Source organism: Lasioglossum baleicum, chromosome 4 (genome assembly GCF_051020765.1).
Source record: "Lasioglossum baleicum chromosome 4, iyLasBale1, whole genome shotgun sequence".
NCBI lineage: Eukaryota > Metazoa > Arthropoda > Insecta > Hymenoptera > Halictidae > Lasioglossum > Lasioglossum baleicum.
The window spans coordinates 6,932,461-6,952,417 of NC_134932.1; the positions used below are offsets into that span (position 1 = coordinate 6,932,461).

General features: G+C 33.7%; 3 protein-coding genes across 8 annotated transcripts; 2 read left to right on the plus strand and 1 right to left on the minus strand.

Annotated features, from left to right (window-relative positions):
- The first annotated feature begins 88 nt into the window (after nt 1–88).
- LOC143207832 (serine/threonine-protein kinase SIK3) lies at nt 89–10,568 on the plus strand. 6 transcript variants are annotated; one of them, XM_076421666.1, is made up of 13 exons: nt 89–313; nt 1,107–1,403; nt 1,510–1,680; nt 1,758–1,881; nt 1,962–2,082; nt 2,159–2,396; nt 2,675–2,999; nt 3,075–3,208; nt 4,096–4,255; nt 4,886–5,023; nt 5,864–6,037; nt 6,131–6,327; nt 7,080–10,568. In XM_076421666.1, the coding sequence occupies exons 1-13, from the start codon at nt 161–163 to the stop codon at nt 7,581–7,583; spliced, it is 2,736 nt and encodes a 911-aa protein (XP_076277781.1). In that variant the 5' UTR covers nt 89–160; the 3' UTR covers nt 7,584–10,568. The 6 variants fall into 6 exon arrangements, with proteins under 6 accessions (XP_076277781.1, XP_076277780.1, XP_076277779.1 ...); XM_076421665.1 differs by having other exon boundaries at nt 5,819–6,037; nt 7,080–10,567; XM_076421664.1 differs by having other exon boundaries at nt 5,816–6,037; nt 7,080–10,565.
- Nucleotides 10,569–11,023: 455 nt separating this feature from the next.
- On the plus strand, nt 11,024–19,726 carry Egg (SET domain bifurcated histone lysine methyltransferase eggless). The gene is made up of 14 exons (XM_076421649.1): nt 11,024–11,247; nt 11,749–11,980; nt 12,053–12,182; nt 12,253–12,396; nt 12,492–12,853; nt 12,946–13,175; nt 13,249–13,657; nt 13,855–14,091; nt 14,172–14,516; nt 14,619–14,786; nt 15,974–16,282; nt 16,366–16,634; nt 16,717–17,035; nt 17,194–19,726. Exons 2-14 carry the CDS (start codon nt 11,750–11,752, stop codon nt 17,398–17,400), a joined length of 3,360 nt encoding a protein of 1,119 aa, XP_076277764.1. The 5' UTR covers nt 11,024–11,247; nt 11,749; the 3' UTR covers nt 17,401–19,726.
- Nucleotides 17,948–19,688, minus strand: LOC143207847 (myotrophin). Its single transcript, XM_076421697.1, has 3 exons — nt 19,546–19,688; nt 19,191–19,301; nt 17,948–18,829 (listed from the first exon to the last, which is right to left on the minus strand). The coding sequence occupies exons 1-3, from the start codon at nt 19,612–19,614 to the stop codon at nt 18,653–18,655; spliced, it is 357 nt and encodes a 118-aa protein (XP_076277812.1). The 5' UTR covers nt 19,615–19,688; the 3' UTR covers nt 17,948–18,652.
- Nucleotides 19,727–19,957: the final 231 nt, after the last annotated feature.

Genomic DNA, 19,957 nt, shown 5'->3' on the forward strand with positions numbered 1-19,957 from the left:
TTCGATTTCCTCTGTGCGTTAGCATAATCATTTTTAAAAAATTTGAACTATCTCGTTAGATGGCAGGATGATCAGCGATTGACAGCGCCTCTGTCGGAAATGTCGATGTACTAAACAGTAAGTGATTTGTAACGAGTTGAGCGAGACAAGTGATTAAAAAATGGCATCCGCGACGACGTCGCACAATGAGGTTTCGCAGGAATTTTCTGTCAACAAACTTATTCGTGTCGGTTATTATGACCTGGAGAAAACTATTGGCAAGGGGAATTTCGCCGTCGTTAAAATGGCTACCCACGTCGTGACGAAATCAAAGGTGAGTCCGTTGTTAATCCATTTTTCTCGCAAACAGAGTATCCGTCATTTTGTCGTTATATCTTCGGATAACGCTGTGGACACGCAAATTTTGTCTTATTTTACGGCTCCCGATAGCTTTTTATGTAACAACAAGTTGTCACAGCACAAGGGGAACTAACAAGTTCAAAAAATATATCGCGAAACGATATTACCAACAGACACTGCTACATCGATTGAAATATGTTTCCTCGATGTTTTTCAAATTATTACCAGTTATTATCTGGCTGAATCGGCTGTAGAAATAAAAAAAAAATCTTCTACGTTAGTTTATAGAAAAATTTATCGATGCGATTCATGTCTACGTACGCAATGTATGTTTTTTTTAACTTACGTTCGTTATGTGTCGCTTTTTTTCCTTTGTATATTCTTCACTGCTTTATACCAGAATCAATTCAAATACTCCTGTTTAGCAATCTATTGATAACACGGATTAATTTTTAGAATGAAGTACACGCTGGGATATGTAAAATTCATTTTTCTTGAATAAAAAGGTGTTTGAATATAATGTTTGCAAGTAATAAAGATATTATCGGTAAATATATCATAGCTCGCGAAAATGTATTATTATTTTCAGTCTTGTTAAGCATGTTTTTAAACATTAGAAAATTTATAAACAATAACGTACCATATACATATGTCACTGTACGTTATTCTATATAATTCTTCCTAAATTTTTGTGTGATTATTGAGATTTATATTTAATAACTATTATAGTCAGTCCTGAATACTTTATAATTCTAGTTTTATTACAGGTGGCTATTAAAATAATAGACAAGACAAAATTGAACGAGGAAAATTTGGCTAAAATTTTTCGAGAAGTACACATAATGAAACGATTAAGGCATCCACATATTATAAGGTTGTATCAAGTAATGGAGACAGAAAAAATGATATATTTAGTTACCGAATATGCACCTGGAGGAGAAATATTCGATCATCTTGTGCGAAATGGAAGAATGCCAGAACCAGAGGCAAGAAGAATTTTTCGTCAGATTGTTCTTGCTGTTCGTTATCTTCATCAACAAAGAGTTGTTCATCGAGATTTAAAGGTCAAGATTCATATTTGTACCCTAAATACTTTTACGTATTGAAGATATTAAAGAGCGAAACAAGTTTATATGTGATTTCATGCAATGTTATGCTTCGCTATTGTAGGCTGAGAATTTACTACTTGATGCAGACAATAATATAAAACTTGCGGACTTTGGATTTAGTAATGAATATACTCCAGGTGTCCCGCTTAGTACTTGGTGTGGATCACCACCATATGCTGCACCTGAAATTTTTGAAGGGAAGCAATATGATGGTCCAAGAGCTGATGTATGGGTATGTCATGGTTTCTGGAAGTGTTAGCTGTTTAAGTATTCTAATTATATCATTCTTTATCAAATGTTCAATTTCAGAGCCTTGGGGTTGTTTTGTATGTATTAGTTTGTGGTGCGTTACCTTTTGATGGGCCCACAATGCAATTATTACGCTCTGTAGTTATCTCAGGAAAATTCAGAATACCATTTTTTATGTCTGCGGGTATATCTTGTTCCGTATAATTCTGTTGTTTAACATACACGACTTTGTTACTGTTGTAATAATCGCATTTATTTTTGTAGAATGTGAAAAGTTGATTAGACATATGTTGGTAGTAGAACCTGAAAGGCGTTTAAGTATTTCACAAATTTTAGCACACTCCTGGATGGGTGGAGATGGTGTCACAGAACCAGAACCAGGAGGGTAAATATAAATATATTGTGTTATATATGAAGAATGAATGATCGTATTGTATAATTCATTAATCTTGTATTCGTAGGTGTAATTCGGAAAATGTGCCACTACAGTTAAATCAGTTAGTAATAGAAAATATGTTAAGATTACCAGGACTCAGTGCAGACACATTATTGAAAGCAGTTCAAGGGAATGCTTTTGATCATGTATCAGCGATATATAATCTTCTCGTTGATCGGTTAGAACCAACAATGCCTAGTTTACCTAGTATTCAAAGTTTACCAGGAGATTATGCTCCGGATGGTGCTCATCAATTAGAAAAGGTAAGAATTATAAATATTCCGCTTAAAGATGTATTATTTCTACGAAAACCCGAAAATGTCGGGTACCTGATGGTCGGGACAGGTCGGAAAAACATCGGATTATTTCCGAGAATATTAGAGAATCCTGATATATTCGAGAACCTGAATATGCTTGAAAGTTCCTAATATTCTTGGGAATCAGTCCTGATCCCTAATAAAATTCTCGACCCGACATTTTTGGGCTTTTTGCAAACCTCGAATTATTTCTGTAATTTCCCGATGTTTCCCTTTTTATAAAGTTTGGTGACGCTGAAGCAGAAACAGAAGAGAGAAGTGGGATGCAACTTACGGCTGGCACACCTTATCATACCACAAGAAGACATACAGTTGGACCTGGTGACACAGCTCATCAGCCGTCAACACCTTATCCATATAATTATAATCACAACACAGGCGATCCAACATTGCGACTCCTTCCTATACTACAGTGTAACAACACTGATCCTCAAGTGTTACCTCATACAAATTTGCCATTAAACCTTCCTCTAGTTCAACATCAGCCTCCTCAAAACTTTCAAATCAAGGATCAACATTTGTTAAAACCACCTCCCGTTATGGGAGCAAGTGAGTAGCATAACATGAACTATATTTAATGCCATCAATTATGTCCACTTTTAATAAGTATTTCAACGATTGCAGCGGGAGGCTTTGGAAGAAGAGCTTCGGATGGTGGAGCTAATCTTCATGTTTTCTATCAACAACACGGTAGTAACTCTGGTAGTGGTGATGATGGGGGATGGAGTCAACCTGGCAGTAGGGAACACTTACAACCTGTAAGAGAAAAAGTAAATGTTGAATATTATTAGGTTATTGCATATGAAATGTCCGATTTTGGGATGCATATTTTATAAAACATTTCGATCAAGAAATGCGGAATTCGTAGTACAACCAGACAGGGTGATTCTACAGTGACTCCCATTAATATTCGGACGCTCTAAAAAACGCGATAATCTTTTTAATATTGGACTATACGATTCAAACTTTTTCCGGAAGCTAGAGCACTTAGTTCACTTGCAATTAGTCGGAATTGTAGAGAAAATACTAAAAGATCCATTTTACAATTTTTTTTATGTGGGCCTATATTGAAAATTTAAAAAATACGTTTTGTAGATATGTTTCAATTAAACATATCCTGAAAATTTCGTCAAAATCGGTCGACGTTGCAATGAGCTACAAGCGTTTAAAGATGGTAAAAATGGCAGATTGTCACGATTTTCGGCCTATAACAGCAGTAAATCTAAGAATTCTTACATCTTTCAAACACTGTCATTTTTCCCCGCATCAACCGATTTCGATGAAACTTTCACAATGCATATAACCCACACAGATCTACAAAACATATTTCTCAAAATTTCAATATAGACCTGCATAAAAAAGTTGTAAAATGCAACATTTAGTATTTCCTCTACAATTTCGGTCAAATGTAATTTTTGAAAAAAATTTTCTTCACATCCTGTAGTAAACTAATTGCTCTAGCTTTCCAAAAAAGTTCAAATCGTATAGTCCAATATTTGAATAGTTACGGTGTTTTTAAGAGTGTCCGAATATTAGTGGGAGTCACTGTACATGTAAAAATAAATCGAGAAAAAGAAATAACATCGTATGCAACAACCTAATACTATCAGTTTGTATATCGTAACGAATTTTATATTACTTTCAGATTCCGACTGGAAGTCCAACGCTTGTACCATGTGCTCAATCGTTAAATGTAGGAGTCAATAATGGTAGCGGAGATACAAATGGCAATAACAGTGGCAGTGGTAGTGGAGGCAGTGATAGAAGACGGCGAAGCGGTCTTACTGCCGTCATGCAAAGACCAGGTATTGTGGGTTATATCTTTCAGGTATTTGCGTGCACAAATATCGGTGCACTTTATTATACCATACTTCATATCACCACGATGAGATTTTATTATTACGATTTGCTGTATCAGTTAATTTAAACGCTTGCTATATTTCTTCGTTTTTGAAGCTGTAAGTATGATCATTATGCCTTGTTCTTTTTGTTATTTCAGCATTTGTATATTGATATGTTTTTTTTATTATAGTGTTACTATGCATGTTTCCTTTTTTTTAAAGAGTCAGTAAAAAAACTGTATTTTTAGTTAGTATGTTGCATATCAAAAATATACATTTATTCTAGTGTTTCATGTATATACTTCCTATATGCAATATACATTTACGCGTTTACAATAAGTGAAATAATTATCATACTATTTTAATTTATTGCGCGCTATATACATTATATTCTTGAGTTTCAAATTCTTATAGATAGAATCACATTTTTTGCCCTAGATAACGTATATAAATAATCTATTTGTCACATCTTTTTTAATATCTTTTGATTTTAGCCTTCACTTAGTGTTTTATTTGATTTTATTTTTGGTTTTTGCATGGTTTTTTTGTGTCTACTGCACTGCCATGCCTCGTTGGTTGGTAATATGCATGTAGTTATAAACCCGGAAATGGTTATGGAGGTGGAAGCTAGGATGAATAGAGCTTACCTCCCATCACGGCTCTTACCGTCTCACCTTAGAGGATCGACACTTCCACATCACAGGAAGACTTCCTTGTACCATGCTAGCACTGGTAATTTTTGTGTGGTTTTTCGCATACTGTATAGATAGAAAACATTTGCTCTTAAGTGTTATTTGTTCACTATTAACATTGTTAAACGTATTGTTAATCGTAACTATGAGATTTGAGTGCATGATTAATGAAAGGAAATAATGAGACAAATTATTTGTGTCCCACTTTAATTTATAAAGGATATCAAACCTTGCAGAATAATATTTCTCTTCGTTAATAAGGATACTTGATCTCATACTTTTGGTCGATAGTGTGTATGTATGTATACAGGGTAGACCAAAATTCGTGGTACAAATAAGATAGTGTGACACAAAATCGAATGAAAATGAAAAACGACAAAATCGCGTTTCGATTTTGAGGAAAATGATTTACTATGATTGTTTTTGTATACAATAACGTGCCTCCTGTTTCCACGAGACATCTTCTACTGGTTACAAATCTTCCAAGCTAGAGTGACCGTGGAAGACGAAAATGTTATAGGTCAGTGAATTCGTTTCGGAATAGGCTACACACTCACCTGAATAAAAACATACAGTTCCATATAAAAAAAACAGAGCTGACCGTGAAATCTCGGAAGCACGTCACCTAGAGAAGATTTGTGACCACCGTAAGATGTCTCCTCCGAAACAGAGTAAGTTTTATTGAAATATTTTTTGCAATGAGTTATAGTTTCGAAAAAAATTGCGTGCAAAACTGGTACACCCTGTGTATGCATTGTATGCTATGTATAAAAGTGTGATTCGTGCAATTTTTATAATTAAATCATTCAAAACTCTATTTGATTGATTTCAGTAGGTAACAGAGATTCGTATAAGGAACCAAGTGCTCATGTTGCTGCAGAACGATACTCGCCAGTTCGAAGAGCATCAGAAGGTTCCGGCCCATCTGGACCAGGAATTCAAGCACTTCAACAAGAATATCAGCAATTGCAGAGGTTAGCATCTCCGTCGCATAGTCCTGCAAGTATACCTGGATCTCCTGTACATGAGAGAGGTGTAGCAGCAATTACACAAGGTATACTTTATTTCAAGTATATTTATATTGCAACTTCTGTACTACAATTAATGTTTCATGGCAATTCATTTCCATACCTTGTTTTCTTGACAGGTTTAAGTGGTTTGACCACGACAACAGTGCAAGGCAGCATTGTGCATGGCACTCCGACGCAACCACCAGCAACACCATTAGATTTAAGCCCGTTACGGCATCATAGATCACCTGCTACAACACCTGTTAGTTATTCGCCTAGTAATAGCCCAGCTTTGGATATGATTCAAGAAGAACATCCTGTGGAAATACCAAGAGTAAGTTACTTTTAAACTATTTGAACATTCAGATTATTTTTTAAACGAAATAGGAATATTCCAGTTGTATACTTTTAATTTATCTTTTTTATATGTCATAAATCTATTATCATTTATTTATTATGTGTAGTTGTAAGTAAAGAAGATACATTTAGAAAATATTATTCAATTGTTATAATTACTGTTGGGTTGACACACGTGAAATGTTACTTTTGTTAATTTTGCATAGCCGAAATTTTTCAATCTAATAACACGAGCAAAGTAACACTTATTTAGCGCCACTAATGAATTAAAAATTATTTAACCCTTTGCACTCGAATGGCGAGTCTAAGGCGCCACTAAAAATTGCCATTTCATTATTCAAAACAGTTTTAACATTATTAAGTTTGTCTGTATTCTATAAATTGTAAAAAGCTCAACTTTTATATAAGAAAACAGGTTTAATTTAATGTGCACAATGTAAAAAGATTACATAGAACAAAAATTATCTGAGTTGCAACAAATATCTCGATTTTGGAATTCAAGTTGCTTCGAGTGCAAAGGGTTAAATCGTAATATCGTTACACCTAATACTGTAACTTACTTGTAAATTGACTTTTAAAATGTTCAAACCATGTAATAGTCGAACAGCCTGTATAGAAAATGAAACATTTCACATGCATTCAATTGAATGCAATAAACGATACAATCTATAATATTCGAGAAATATTTTCATAAAATCGATTCTAATATAATGAAAATGTTTGTTGTAGGTGCCACCTCAGATATCTGTAACAGATCTCGGGGGACAAGTAACAGTTATCAGTTGTTCACCTTCGCCATCTCCATCACCCGATTCACTCGAAGATGCGTTACCTCATTACAATCCTCTTCCCAGTTTCATCATTTCCGAACCGTGTGACCCATTAAGACCGAGTATCACGCGTGGTATCGGTAGGCCATTAAATACACCAATACCGACGGAAGTCGAAGTCACTTTATCAGACGAGTCAAGTAGATTAAACAGTGAGGCTATATTAGGTCGTGTCAAACAGATTATAGACGCAAGAGCCCCACCAAAGGGATTTATCTTTAATAGAGAAGAAGTGAAGGGTAGCGGGCTTAGTTTAGAATACCCAGGCGGTGTTCAAATAGAACTCAGAGTATGTGAGTCGGAAGAGAAGGAAGTCAAAGGCATTAAAATGCGAAGAATTAGTGGGGACCAATTGCAGTATAGTCAACTTTGTCAGCAGCTGATCTCGTGCATTACCGTTTGACGACAGCCAGCTTATAATATAATGTTTTTCTTATACATTACATTCCTGGTGCCACACACACCACTCATTACAGTATTGCACATGCATGCTGCATACATACGAGCGGTACTTTAAGTATACCATTCTTTGTATCGGTACATTCATACATGTAACATTCAGTGTGCTTGACTTTCGAATGTTCTACTCCTATTTTCCTTTTTTTCTTTTTCATTCTAACTGTGTAAATCGTGGAAGAGGAAGATTTACGTTATCTCTTGTGCATAATGTGAAGTTAGAAACGGACATGTTACTACTGAAACACTTATAAAGTCTTAGAACTAGGGCTTTAAAAGGCATATTATAAATATATACATACCCATGTGCAGGCAAGACAATGTTCTGCTATTTTTTAAAACAATTTGAGTATTAACGGAACAGGACGATTTTCATGAAAGTTTAATCGTAATGTACATCACATACACACACACACATACACATACACATTCTCACACACACACACACCATTCCTTTTTGTAGAATGTTTGTCTTCATGTTAGAAGTTGTTAGATAGTGAATTCATAATTTACTGTTTAAATCGTCATCAGGTGCCCTTTTTAGCTTAGGTAAGGAAAGAGTCTTTTGTACCGGATTAGATGGCAAAGCATTTTCATGATATATACATATATCTTTCTGACGTAGCCAGGGATCTTTTATATGGGATTTATTATATTTATTCAATTGTCATTGCAACCATTTTAATTTCATGATGCATATACACATATTCCATGTTTGTAAATACTATTTTACAAAGATCATACAATCTTTCTGTTTTCCTTTTATGTTAATTGGGACTGGAAGAATTGCCTTCTTTTTATCTGGTACAAATACCACTTTGTTGAATAATTTAATTTTTAATAGCTAGAAATGTATACATAATCTTTCATACGTAGCGCAAACACATTATTGTGATTTGTAGTTCAAAAACTACACAGACTGAGTTACGATTGTAAATCTTTCTCTTTTAAAAATGTCGGTATATTTCGTTTGTGCAGTTTATCAGTGAATACGAATAGAAATTGTCTAATACGTGCTTTTTTAAAACGTGCTTTTCAACTATTGCGCTGTACAAACCATTTAATTGTCACTATTTAAAAAGGAAAGTATGCAATCTAGCTCTTCTCGTGTAACCAAAGAGTTCAGTTGGTTTTATTAAAGAAAAAAAAAACAAAAAGATGATAACGTGCATCCAATAGAAATCGCTAGTTAACGCAGAATGAAATTGTAACTAGGCTGGCACATATTCTTATTATTATGTTACAATGGTTAGAGATAAAAGACATTATATTAGTGTCGTGTATGGAAGAAATAGAAGATTTAATTCACATATGTAAACAAGGTATTTTTCTAAATTTACTTGTTTATAAAGTAAGCAGAAAGAAGTATGTAAACAACATTTTTCGTCTAAGGTGCAAGTGACAATGTATACTTTGCAGAATACAACTTATACATAGCTTTTTCCAGTAGATGTAACTATTGTTTTTGTTTTAGGATATTATACTTCAAGAATTTATCCGTATTACGTTTCTGAAAAGTTAGAAACTGATCTTTTTCTTTTCAATGCATATGATTACATAATTAAAAGAATAGTATACATATTAAATATAAAGTTCCATTCTGCAAACAAAATAACAGGACATTGTACTTGCACTAATACATTTTCTGTTAGAGTATTCCAACTTTAATCATGGGTTAAATTGAGTTCGTTGGAAGTGACGGTACACTTCTACACTTATGTAAATAACGAAATTCAATGTAAATACATGATACGTACTATTTAAAGATCTCTGAAATGAACATTATGTAGGCTATTCTATTTGAGCTAACTATTTTTAATACACCGATTCATTGGATCTTTGTTAACATGTGAATGTCTTTAACAGTATATTTTACTATACATTTTCCTATAGTAATTGTGTATATACTGGCTATGCATCTAAATATCGTGACTCGGTTTTAAAAAAGAACCAAAGGTGCGTTTACATTATTTAAATCAAAACGTAAATGAATTTACCTGTTTCCTAATTACACGAACAAATTATTTCATTAGTTAGCTAAGTGAGAGTAGCCTTTTTAAATCATGTAATGTCCAATTTCCATCATTTATAGAACAAATGATTGTTTATTAATTTGTTCATAATTTTAATTGTTAATTTTGAAAGTTTATATCATTGAATAATTTTCACGAAAATTATTATGCTCGGACACGTGCATTGTTTGTTAGTATCATAGTGGGAATATACCATAGAATATTGTATTGTATTCTATAGCTATATCCACGAATGTTATGCAAATTACTATACAAAAACGTTTTGTATTTGATATAAATAGTATATTTGATTATAAATCTCTGTAACATATATTTTATTTTAAACAGTTTATAATATGTTGAGAACATATCTATTAGTCATATATTAACTGCGTATTAGATTACAAAAAGAACAAAATTCTTCGTGAAAACATATGCTAAAGCAATAATTTATGTCTATGCGAGACTTTTTCTATAAAATTATATTTTAAACGTTTTTGTATATTTCTTATCGATACCAAATTTTATAGAAAGTTTCACACATAGAAATATCTTATTTATGAACCAAAAAATATTCTGTACTGATGGAAATTGGGTAAGTAATGTTATCAATTACGCACAATAGTGCATACCATTGGAAAGTGTAGACCAACATAATCCAAGTTATTGTACATAACACAGTATACATAATTCTTTATTTAGGATACATACAGTGTGTATGTATGCAAAACAAACTATGTACATTATAAACATCTGCTATATGGATAGGATACAGATAGTATTTTCTGCTGTCAATTCTTCAACTAAGACTGTGATTTTTAAATATACTAATGGCTAGGTAGATACAATACATATTGATTGAATATGATAAAATAAAAATAAAAGAAATATTCAAGACATAGGCATTTTTAATGTTTCTATCTAGTATGTAATATTTCAGAGGTATATAACTATGTCTCTTGTTATCATTTAAATAATGTGCTATAGAATGTCCCTTACAATAAGAAATTGCTATCACCTATTAGTATAATCACTAATAGTAAATTTTACAAAACATCAATTTTGACTCATATATTATAATTATGGTAAACAAAATAGAGAAATTGAGAATTTCATTGTGAAAATTAAAATAAACTATTGTATAAGCCTCAAAACAATAGTTATTATTTATGATTATCAATGTTCAGTAACAGAATTACTTTTTACTTCAGCTGGTAATTATTATAAATAATTTATGTAACCTAAGAATTGTTTCATAAAATTGTTTAATATCATTATAATGTTTAATATCATTAGTAACACACAAGGTGATGTGCACACTTTATATATATCCTTTAAAATTTATGAAACGGTTACTTTTTCGCATTAAAAATATTTCGCCAGAAAGCATCGACTTTAGCGGTTAACTATTTACATATATCGTTCCGACGTATTTAAATGAAGCAGAGAAGAAAGTGTTTTTTAATATACTTAGAATCATTCAACATTACATGCTGTGAATAAGTATAGGGAAGACAAATTTTTAGAGTTGACGCAACATGGGATGTTGAAACATATTTACATACACTAAAATCGAATAATTTTCAAAACTACTGCCAGGTAGGAACATATCCACTTATATAGAGCAACACATTAAACAATTTATAAAAAGCATTTGGTCTAACTGATCGTTAATAAATTAAAGATTTAATAAATATCATTATTTTGCATTTGAAACGTTCCAACTTTATCCCGATCTATTAACATAACCTATTCTTTCAGTGTTATTGTTTACATAAATACTTTTAAATAGATAGACCATGGACGTTTATAAGTACAAGTTTACGTCTTTATGGATTATTATTTATAATTGATAAAAGCAGAAATTACATAGAAACCTACTATCGCAATTAGTTGTGTGATATATTAGGAAAGAATATTCAGTATACGTTCAATTTAATGTTTAACTTTATTGAAATTGTCTTTTACTAAACTGTATTGAGGAGTGCATTTGACATATATGTATAAGGGTCTACCGTTTATTTACGATAAACAGTAAAAATTTACTTTCTTAATTTTTTAAGTAACTACAGAAGAACTGTCATTATTAATTCTATATAGAATGGAGGTAATCGAACTTGTCTCGGATGAAGAAACTATAGAAGACAATACAAAAGGAAACAAGAGTTCTAAACTTTACAACAGTAATTGTATAAATTTCCAATGTTCGTCCGGGGTAGACATGAGATCAGCTCCTTCGTTTGCATGCTCTTACTACGGTGTGAATACAGAGAAGAAGAAAAAACGTATGATATGTAAAAAATGTTTTAACTCTGCATTAGACCATCAAAAGGTATGGTTACGAAATAATATGATGAACAGAACATTTCATTTCACGTTTATATTGATACATTGATTTTCGTAGCAATTAGTCGCAGCTTTTGTGGATCGTAAGCCACTGCTAAAATGTGAATTTCCGGATCATACGATGGAAGTCGAAATATCTGATAGTGATGAATCGGACGATGAAAAAAAGAAAGACACAAGTGATGAAGGTGAGATGAAGAGAAACAGAATTTAAACTGAATTGAAAAAAATGTTGATTAACATTCCATTCTATTGCAGAGAAATATCTGCCAGAGGAGCTGCTCGAGGGTATCGAGGAAATGTTCGAAAGTACTTTAAGAAAGGTTTACATCAAATATGATGTTGATTATCAAATCAATGAATCTCATGATATACTAAAAGAGCAGTGGAATAAAATAAATGGTACACCATTATTTTGTAGAGAATTTATAGTTACATACATATATTTATTATACATGTATAATATCATGATCACACGATATCATTTTTTAAAACAGAAGAGACAGAAGCTTTGGACAAAACAGTTAAAGATTTAATGCATACTATGGACACGTTGCGTAACAATTTATACAATGACTTCAGACCACAAATTCAAATGTTACAAGAGCTTCAAATAGAAGATGCAATTTCGGATAATACTTTGTATCCATTGGTGGCAACAAAGAAAGTTACGCAAGTACGAGTGTCGCCTGCAATGCTACAAGATAGTCAACCAGAGATATTACCTATTGATCAAGACAATAGACAAGTTTTAGCTTTGGATTTACCTCCACCTGGTCCGCTTGTGAAACCACAAGTTGACGTGGATAGTGTTGTGTATATCATGAAGCATCCACTTATGCCATGGATTAAAGCAAAGGTTGATAAATCAACTGTTCTAATATTTTGTTAAAATACGAGTTTTTTTAAAATACATTGACATTCAATCGCTGTTCTATTCCAATTTATTAGGTGCAAACTATCGTTTCAAAAAGTCCATTGCATTGTCGTGTGAAGTTATTGCAAAAGAAGTACAATTCAATCGTGAAATCTGTTTTTGGCAAACAAGTTGCACCCGCCGTAACTAGTCAAGTAATAATTCCCGTCGGTACAAGAGTAGTTGCAGTTTTTCGGGATGTTACGTCTAGTAACTTTTACAGTGGTGTGATAGCCGAAACACCAAAAGCTACAAACAAATACAGGTATGCCTGTTGATTAAATATAGGATTATACAAGTTAAATCTTTCCTTAATACAATCTTCTTTCAATGATTAGGTATTTGATATTTTTTGATGATGGGTACGCTCAGTATGTTGAGCACAGACATATTTATTTAGTTGGTGAATCCTCTGTCAAGGTGTGGGAAGATATACCTCACGAGTCTCGAGATTTTGTGAAAAAATACATTGAGACGTATCCTGAAAGGCCAATGGTAAAATTACAAACAGGACAAGTAGTGAAAACAGAATGGAACGGCAAATGGTGGATTGCCAGGGTAGTACAAGTTGATGCAAGTTTAGTGCAAATGCATTTTGATGCTGATGGAAGAACTGAGTGGATTTACAGAGGATCTGCTAGATTAGGGCCGTTGTATCTTGAACTTTTGAAAGCTAATGCCAGGCAACAAGGGCATCATGCTTCCGTTAACACCCCAACTCGGCATAGACTTCCTGTTATTAATAATGTATGTTTACTAGAGGTGTGCGAGAACCTGAAAATGCCGGGTATTCGATGGAAAATTCGGAAAATTTTCGAGAACCTGTTCTGACCTGACATTTTCAAGTTCCCGCAAACCTCTAATGTTTACTAGTTGATGAAACCATCCGTTTTTTATTCCTCTTTGATCAAAAACTCTAATTGCCAAATTTATTAATATTTCAGAAAAACAATTTACCTTACGTAGAATATACATCTAACATAGAACCTGAAGAAGATAGAGTTACTCAAACAGAAAAAGCACAAAGTCCTGTAGTCAGTGAAAGTACAACTGTGATTGTTCCTACTGCACCGCAACAGGCGCGCGCTGTCGCCAGGAAGAGTACCACTAAAAAACAAACTGTTGTTGATACAAATACCTATACTCCTAGCACAGAAACGAAACCTTCGCATAGCATAGTTGTAAGTATATCGTACCAAACAGTCTTCGTAGATTAACCAAATAAGATAGAAATATCAAGAGTTTTTGTTCTCCGTTTCAGTATTATCAAACACAAAATAAGATTCAAACAAAGAAATTTGTTCCACACAAGTGTGGTCCCCAATGCGTTCAGGGTATATCCTTCACACCTGACGATTTGAGAGGCTATTCGCCTCTTTCAATACCGCTGCTCTGCGGTTGGAATCGACAACTTTGTAAATATCCTAAAGGCAAAAAGATCACGTTATATCAAGCTCCCTGTGGCGTTAGATTACGGAATATGGAAGAGTTACATCAGTACCTCCGCAAAACGGGTAGTCCAATGTCTGTTGACCTATTCGATTTTGACTATTGGGTACATTGTCTAGCCGAGTTTGTGTTAGATAAATGTTTCATTAATATAAAAGTAAGTGCATGGTATAATTGATGTCATCTGCGTGTAAATATTATTCGATTTAGTTCATTTAGTTAATATGTGATGTAACTAAATTCTGCATTCTGTTTCAAGGATCTCAGTTATGGAGTAGAAAACGTACCAATACCGTGTGTTAATGAGCTGGACCACACCCAACCAGATACTATTCGTTATAGTACTCTAAGGGAACCCACGGAAGGCGTCAATCTTAACTTAGATCCGAATTTCTTATGCAGTTGTGATTGCGAAGATGATTGTCAAGTATGTGAACTACACTGAGATAGTATTCCATTGGTGTTAGTTACATTTAACGTCTCTACTAGAAGTCTGCGAGCACCCGAAAATGTCGGCACCCGAGAATTTTATTCGGGATCGGGGCGGGCTCTCGAAAATTTCGGATTCCCGGGAATATTAGGGAGTATCCTCATATACAGGGTGACAAGAAATAACGGAGTTAAACATTTCTTATTATAATTCTGTCAAATCGACGAATTTTGAAAAACCAAATAATAACAACGATCACATAGACCGTTAGTATTCATATATTTAAGAGGTTTCGAAGTGGCCACCCTTTGAGCCGATGCAGAGGCTCAAACGTGCTTTGAAATTTTCGGCAATGGGCCGCAGCTCTTCTGACGTCATTCGGTCCCACACCCGGCGCAGAGATTTTTTCAGCGACTCGAAACTTTTATGAGGCCGAGCACAAGCCCTGGCCTTCAAAATCGACCAAACGCTGGAGTTCATAGGTTTGAGATCCGGCGAGTACGGCGGCCATTCCGCAGATGTGATGAAACCTGGAAAACGGGATTTGCTACGGTTTTCGTGGATCAAGGGGTCAAAATCAATCAAGTAGTATATCGACGGGACATTCTCGCAGCCGTCGTACTTCCGTGGGCCCAACAGCACTTCGGCTATCCGGAATGGACGTGACAGCAGGATTCCGCGCCGGCCCACAGGGCGAAAACGACTCAGGACTCCTGGTGCAAAGCCCATTTTCCAGATTTCATCACATCTGTGGAATGGCCGCCGCACGCACCGAATCTCAACCCGATGGACTACAGCGTGTGGTCGATTTTGGAGGTCAGGGCCTGTGCTCGGCCCCATAAAAATTTGGAGTCATTGCAAAAATCTCTGCACCGGGAGTGGGACCGAATGACGCCAGAAGAGTTGCGGCCCATTGCCGAAAATTTCAAAACACGTTTGAGCCTCTGCATCGGCGCAAAGAGTGGCCATTTCGAAACTTCTTAAATATATGAATACTAAAGGTCCATGTTATGGTTGTTATTACTTGGTTTTTCAAATTCGTCGATTTGACAGAATAATTTGACAATTATAATAAGAAATGATTAACCCCGTTATTTCTTGTCACTGTAAAGACATATTTGCGGGTTCTCGCACACCTCTAGTACCTATATTTAGATTTTCGATGTTATTTTTGTATCGAATAGGATAAGACGAAGTGCCAGTGCTGGCAGCTAACAATACAAGGCGCAACTCTTGGAGGAAGAGTGCCGAACACATCTGTTGGTTATGTGTATAAACGTCTACCAGAACCGGTGACTACTGGAATCTACGAATGTAATTCAGGATGTAAATGCGCTGTAAAGACTTGTTTGAATAGGGTAGTGCAGCATCCTCTGACATTGAAATTACAAGTGTTCAAAACAGCTCCCCGAGGTTGGGGCATTAGATGCCTAAATGATATCCCTCTGGGATCTTTTATTTGTATTTATGCTGGCAGATTGCTTACGGAACAGGTGACTTGAAATGAGTACTGGTTCAAATTATTGCGAATATGAAATAAAAGAGATGCTGCTGTAATGTTAGTTATACATTGCAGGGAGCCAATGAAGGTGGAAAAAATTACGGTGACGAATATTTAGCTGAATTGGATTACGTTGAAGTAGTGGAAGGAATTAAGGAAGGCTATGAGAGTGACGTTCTTGAGCCAGAGATGCCATTATCTACGCCAGATGAGAAAAAGAAGTCTGTGACAAGCGACGATGAAGAGTATAGACCAAATACGAATACGCTCGATTCGGATGAGGACTTCGACATTAGCAAATATGCAAACTTCAATGTAGATTCAGCAGATCCTACATCTATCAGGTAAATAAAGAATAATAATTTCTAACTTTGATATAATAATTTGTATATGAGGTGCTAATAGTGCCACTGTGTATCAATTTAGAAAACGACTTAGAAAACGAAAGCGAGAAGAGATCAATACTCAGGATGGGTCTGAAGAGAATAGTGAAGATGGAATTAGTACTAAAAATTCCGAGATTCTATCGAAATCGTCAACGAGCGAAAATCAAGAAGCAATCACGATAAGCGATGAAGAAGAAAATAGAAGCGGTAGACGTGAACCAAGTAGATTTGATCCTACAGTTGAGCCAGCGCAATTAGAAAGGCCTACATTTAAATCAGTAAGAGATTTCTTTGGAGAGGAAGAGGCTGTTTATATAATGGATGCCAAAACCACGGGAAATATAGGGCGTTATTTAAATGTAAGTAAACTATATATTATTCTGAGTTAATTCTTGTTTGATATTCACCGTCGCTATATCCTTTAATAAGAATTATTGTCAGACAATGTAAATACTTCGTCATTATACTTGTACATACTGCTCCTATGATTATTATTATATTTTCTTAATGATTTCAGCACTCTTGCGATCCAAACGTTTTCGTTCAGAACGTATTTGTTGATACACACGATGTAAGATTTCCGTGGGTGGCATTTTTCGCTTTAAATTACATAAGGGCGGGTCAAGAATTAACGTGGAATTATAGCTACGATGTTGGAAGTATACCGGGTAAAGTTATCATATGTAAGTGTGGAGCATCTAATTGTAGAGGTCGACTTTTATAATGTATGTCACACTTGATAATAAGAAGAATAAATTTTTTTTTTCTTCATCCTTTTTTGGTATGTATTCTACAGTATTGAATTGCGCATAATCATATAAACGATACAAATCGTGAGTAGAAATTTGTTCAAAAATTCTGTTCATAGTTTTTCTCTTTGTTATATTTATTATTCATTAAAATATAACTTAGCTTACAAAATAAAGTAGACCTGTCGCATAGAACAAATTGTATGCATTTTACAAATTGTAAATGTTTCTTCCTGAGTTAATTTTAATATGCTATTACAATACAGTTTCTTTTTATAATTCTAATGAACGTAACGTTTCTGGAAAGATATATCTATAATATATTTTATGACTATCAAAAATAATACAGTCTTCGCATTTTTAATAATTGACATCGGATAATGAAATTTTGATATATGTAAGACTTCTAACAGTAACTTCTGAAAGTTCCATTAATATATATGTATATATATATATTAATTATAATAATATCGAATAATAAATAAACGATAAATATGGGTTTAATAATAAAATACAACTGTATACATAACAATGATGCATTGGCTTATTATTTTTGATTATTGTACACCTTTTAAAACCTTTTCAGACATGTCAAGTAATTAGTACCATAAAGATAGCTCTTTAATCTCATTCTATAATTTATACATGCCTTTCCTCGAACTTAGTTAAATTATGTATGTATATATCTCAAATAGAGCATTTATAGTATTTTATATGTATTCTTTCTCGCAAAGGTATTAATCTAAGCTGGAATCATTATTTTGATAGTAGATTACAAAAAAATGTATAAAAAGAAATTCATATAACGTTTATAAATTAATAACAAATATTTAAAATACGATGCTGCATCTTATGAATGTATCAAAATATCTTCTGCTATATGTGATTAGATGTTTTAAAAAATAAATTTGTTCTCGTGTTAGTTTTACAAAAAAGAGAAGAACAAAATAGTATAATATACTACTTTAAAGCTGAAAATTATACGTACATTGAAATTCCTAAGAATAACCGTGTAAGACTATGAGTTCATGATTATACACTCCAAATGTGCGATATATTATTATAAAACTACATTTGTGTACCTATATCTTTTAATTTAAAGTGCATAAATACGATAGTCTAGTCATATGCAAGAAAATTAAGAGAAAGCAATGGTGATACTCCTATGAGGAACATTAAAATACTAAAATAACAAAATTATCGCTTTGTGTTTTGGTCAGCTTTGTGCTAGTGAAGCTTTAGCAGTTGTTTAATCTCATCTTTCTCGGCAGCATCCAAATAACTGGTTCCATCTGGTGTTAGACCATCTGGATTAGCTCCTTTTTCTAATAACAGTTTTACGCAATTTGTGTGTCCTTCCCAAATTGCTGCTAATAATGTTGTTATACCATGCTTGTCTGTAGCCTATAAACAAATGTACATTATTGGAACGCATACGTTGTTTTTACCTATGCAAATTTATTGGTATCATGTTTTTTAACACTTTATAAGTTAATTCTATTTTCTCATAGATGCAATTTAAAAATTAAATGATTACATAAGGTTATTTCCTTATTATTCGTGGAATGAAATTATTATATAAACTTTAGGAAAAGTTCCTTATTTCTACCCTATGTGTAATTTTATAGATTAAATGTATATACATATAAACGAGTTGGACCTCTGTATGTGTAGTTATATTCACAGTCCACTCAAAATATTTCATATAGAACCACTCTTACTCTTCTATCCCATATATCAAGCTTAACTTTTAAAATATATTTACATTTGCATTTGCACCCTTCTCCAAAAGGTATCTGACGACTTCATTCTGACCATAATCAGCTGCATAATGCAGTGGTGTCCTTCCATCAATTATTTGATTAACGTCAATATTCTATGAACAGAAATATATACTTGTAAGACCTACATTCATGGAAAAACATATACGATACGTAAAAAGGAAATATAACTAATTTTTACAGCGATTCTTTTGTCACGATCAATTTTTTACGCAAAGTAAATTATAAAGATCTTGGGCGAATTTAATTAGAAGTTCTGAGAAACGTATCATTATGACATTTCTGATTAGCCGACAGTTGGAAAGCAAAGAAAAAGGAAATTAAACGTCTTGTATTTGCCTTATTCTCAACGATATCCCGCACTTGCTCCAAATCACCATTCTTTATACCCCAAACGAGCTCACTCATTTTCGTTACGGGTTATTGGAAGATTCGCCGATTAGAACACACGGTCTCTCGAACGTCCACGTTTATTCTAATCAGTTCACGCTCGCTCTCACGTCCATTAAATTTGGTTAAATAGCGAATTGTAGCGAATTTCGCTGAAACAATTTTTCGGCGCTGCCAACATATGCGGCGAGAAAACGAAACTCGTAATGCGTCGAATGCGTCCATGATCACGGTACCAACATCAGACACTGCCAAAAAGAATTTCGCAAATTTTTAGAAATATATAAACTGAATGTAACATTTATACATAAATAGATTTGTTTACTAATCAAAACTGAAAAATTCTCTCTTATTCTACCTT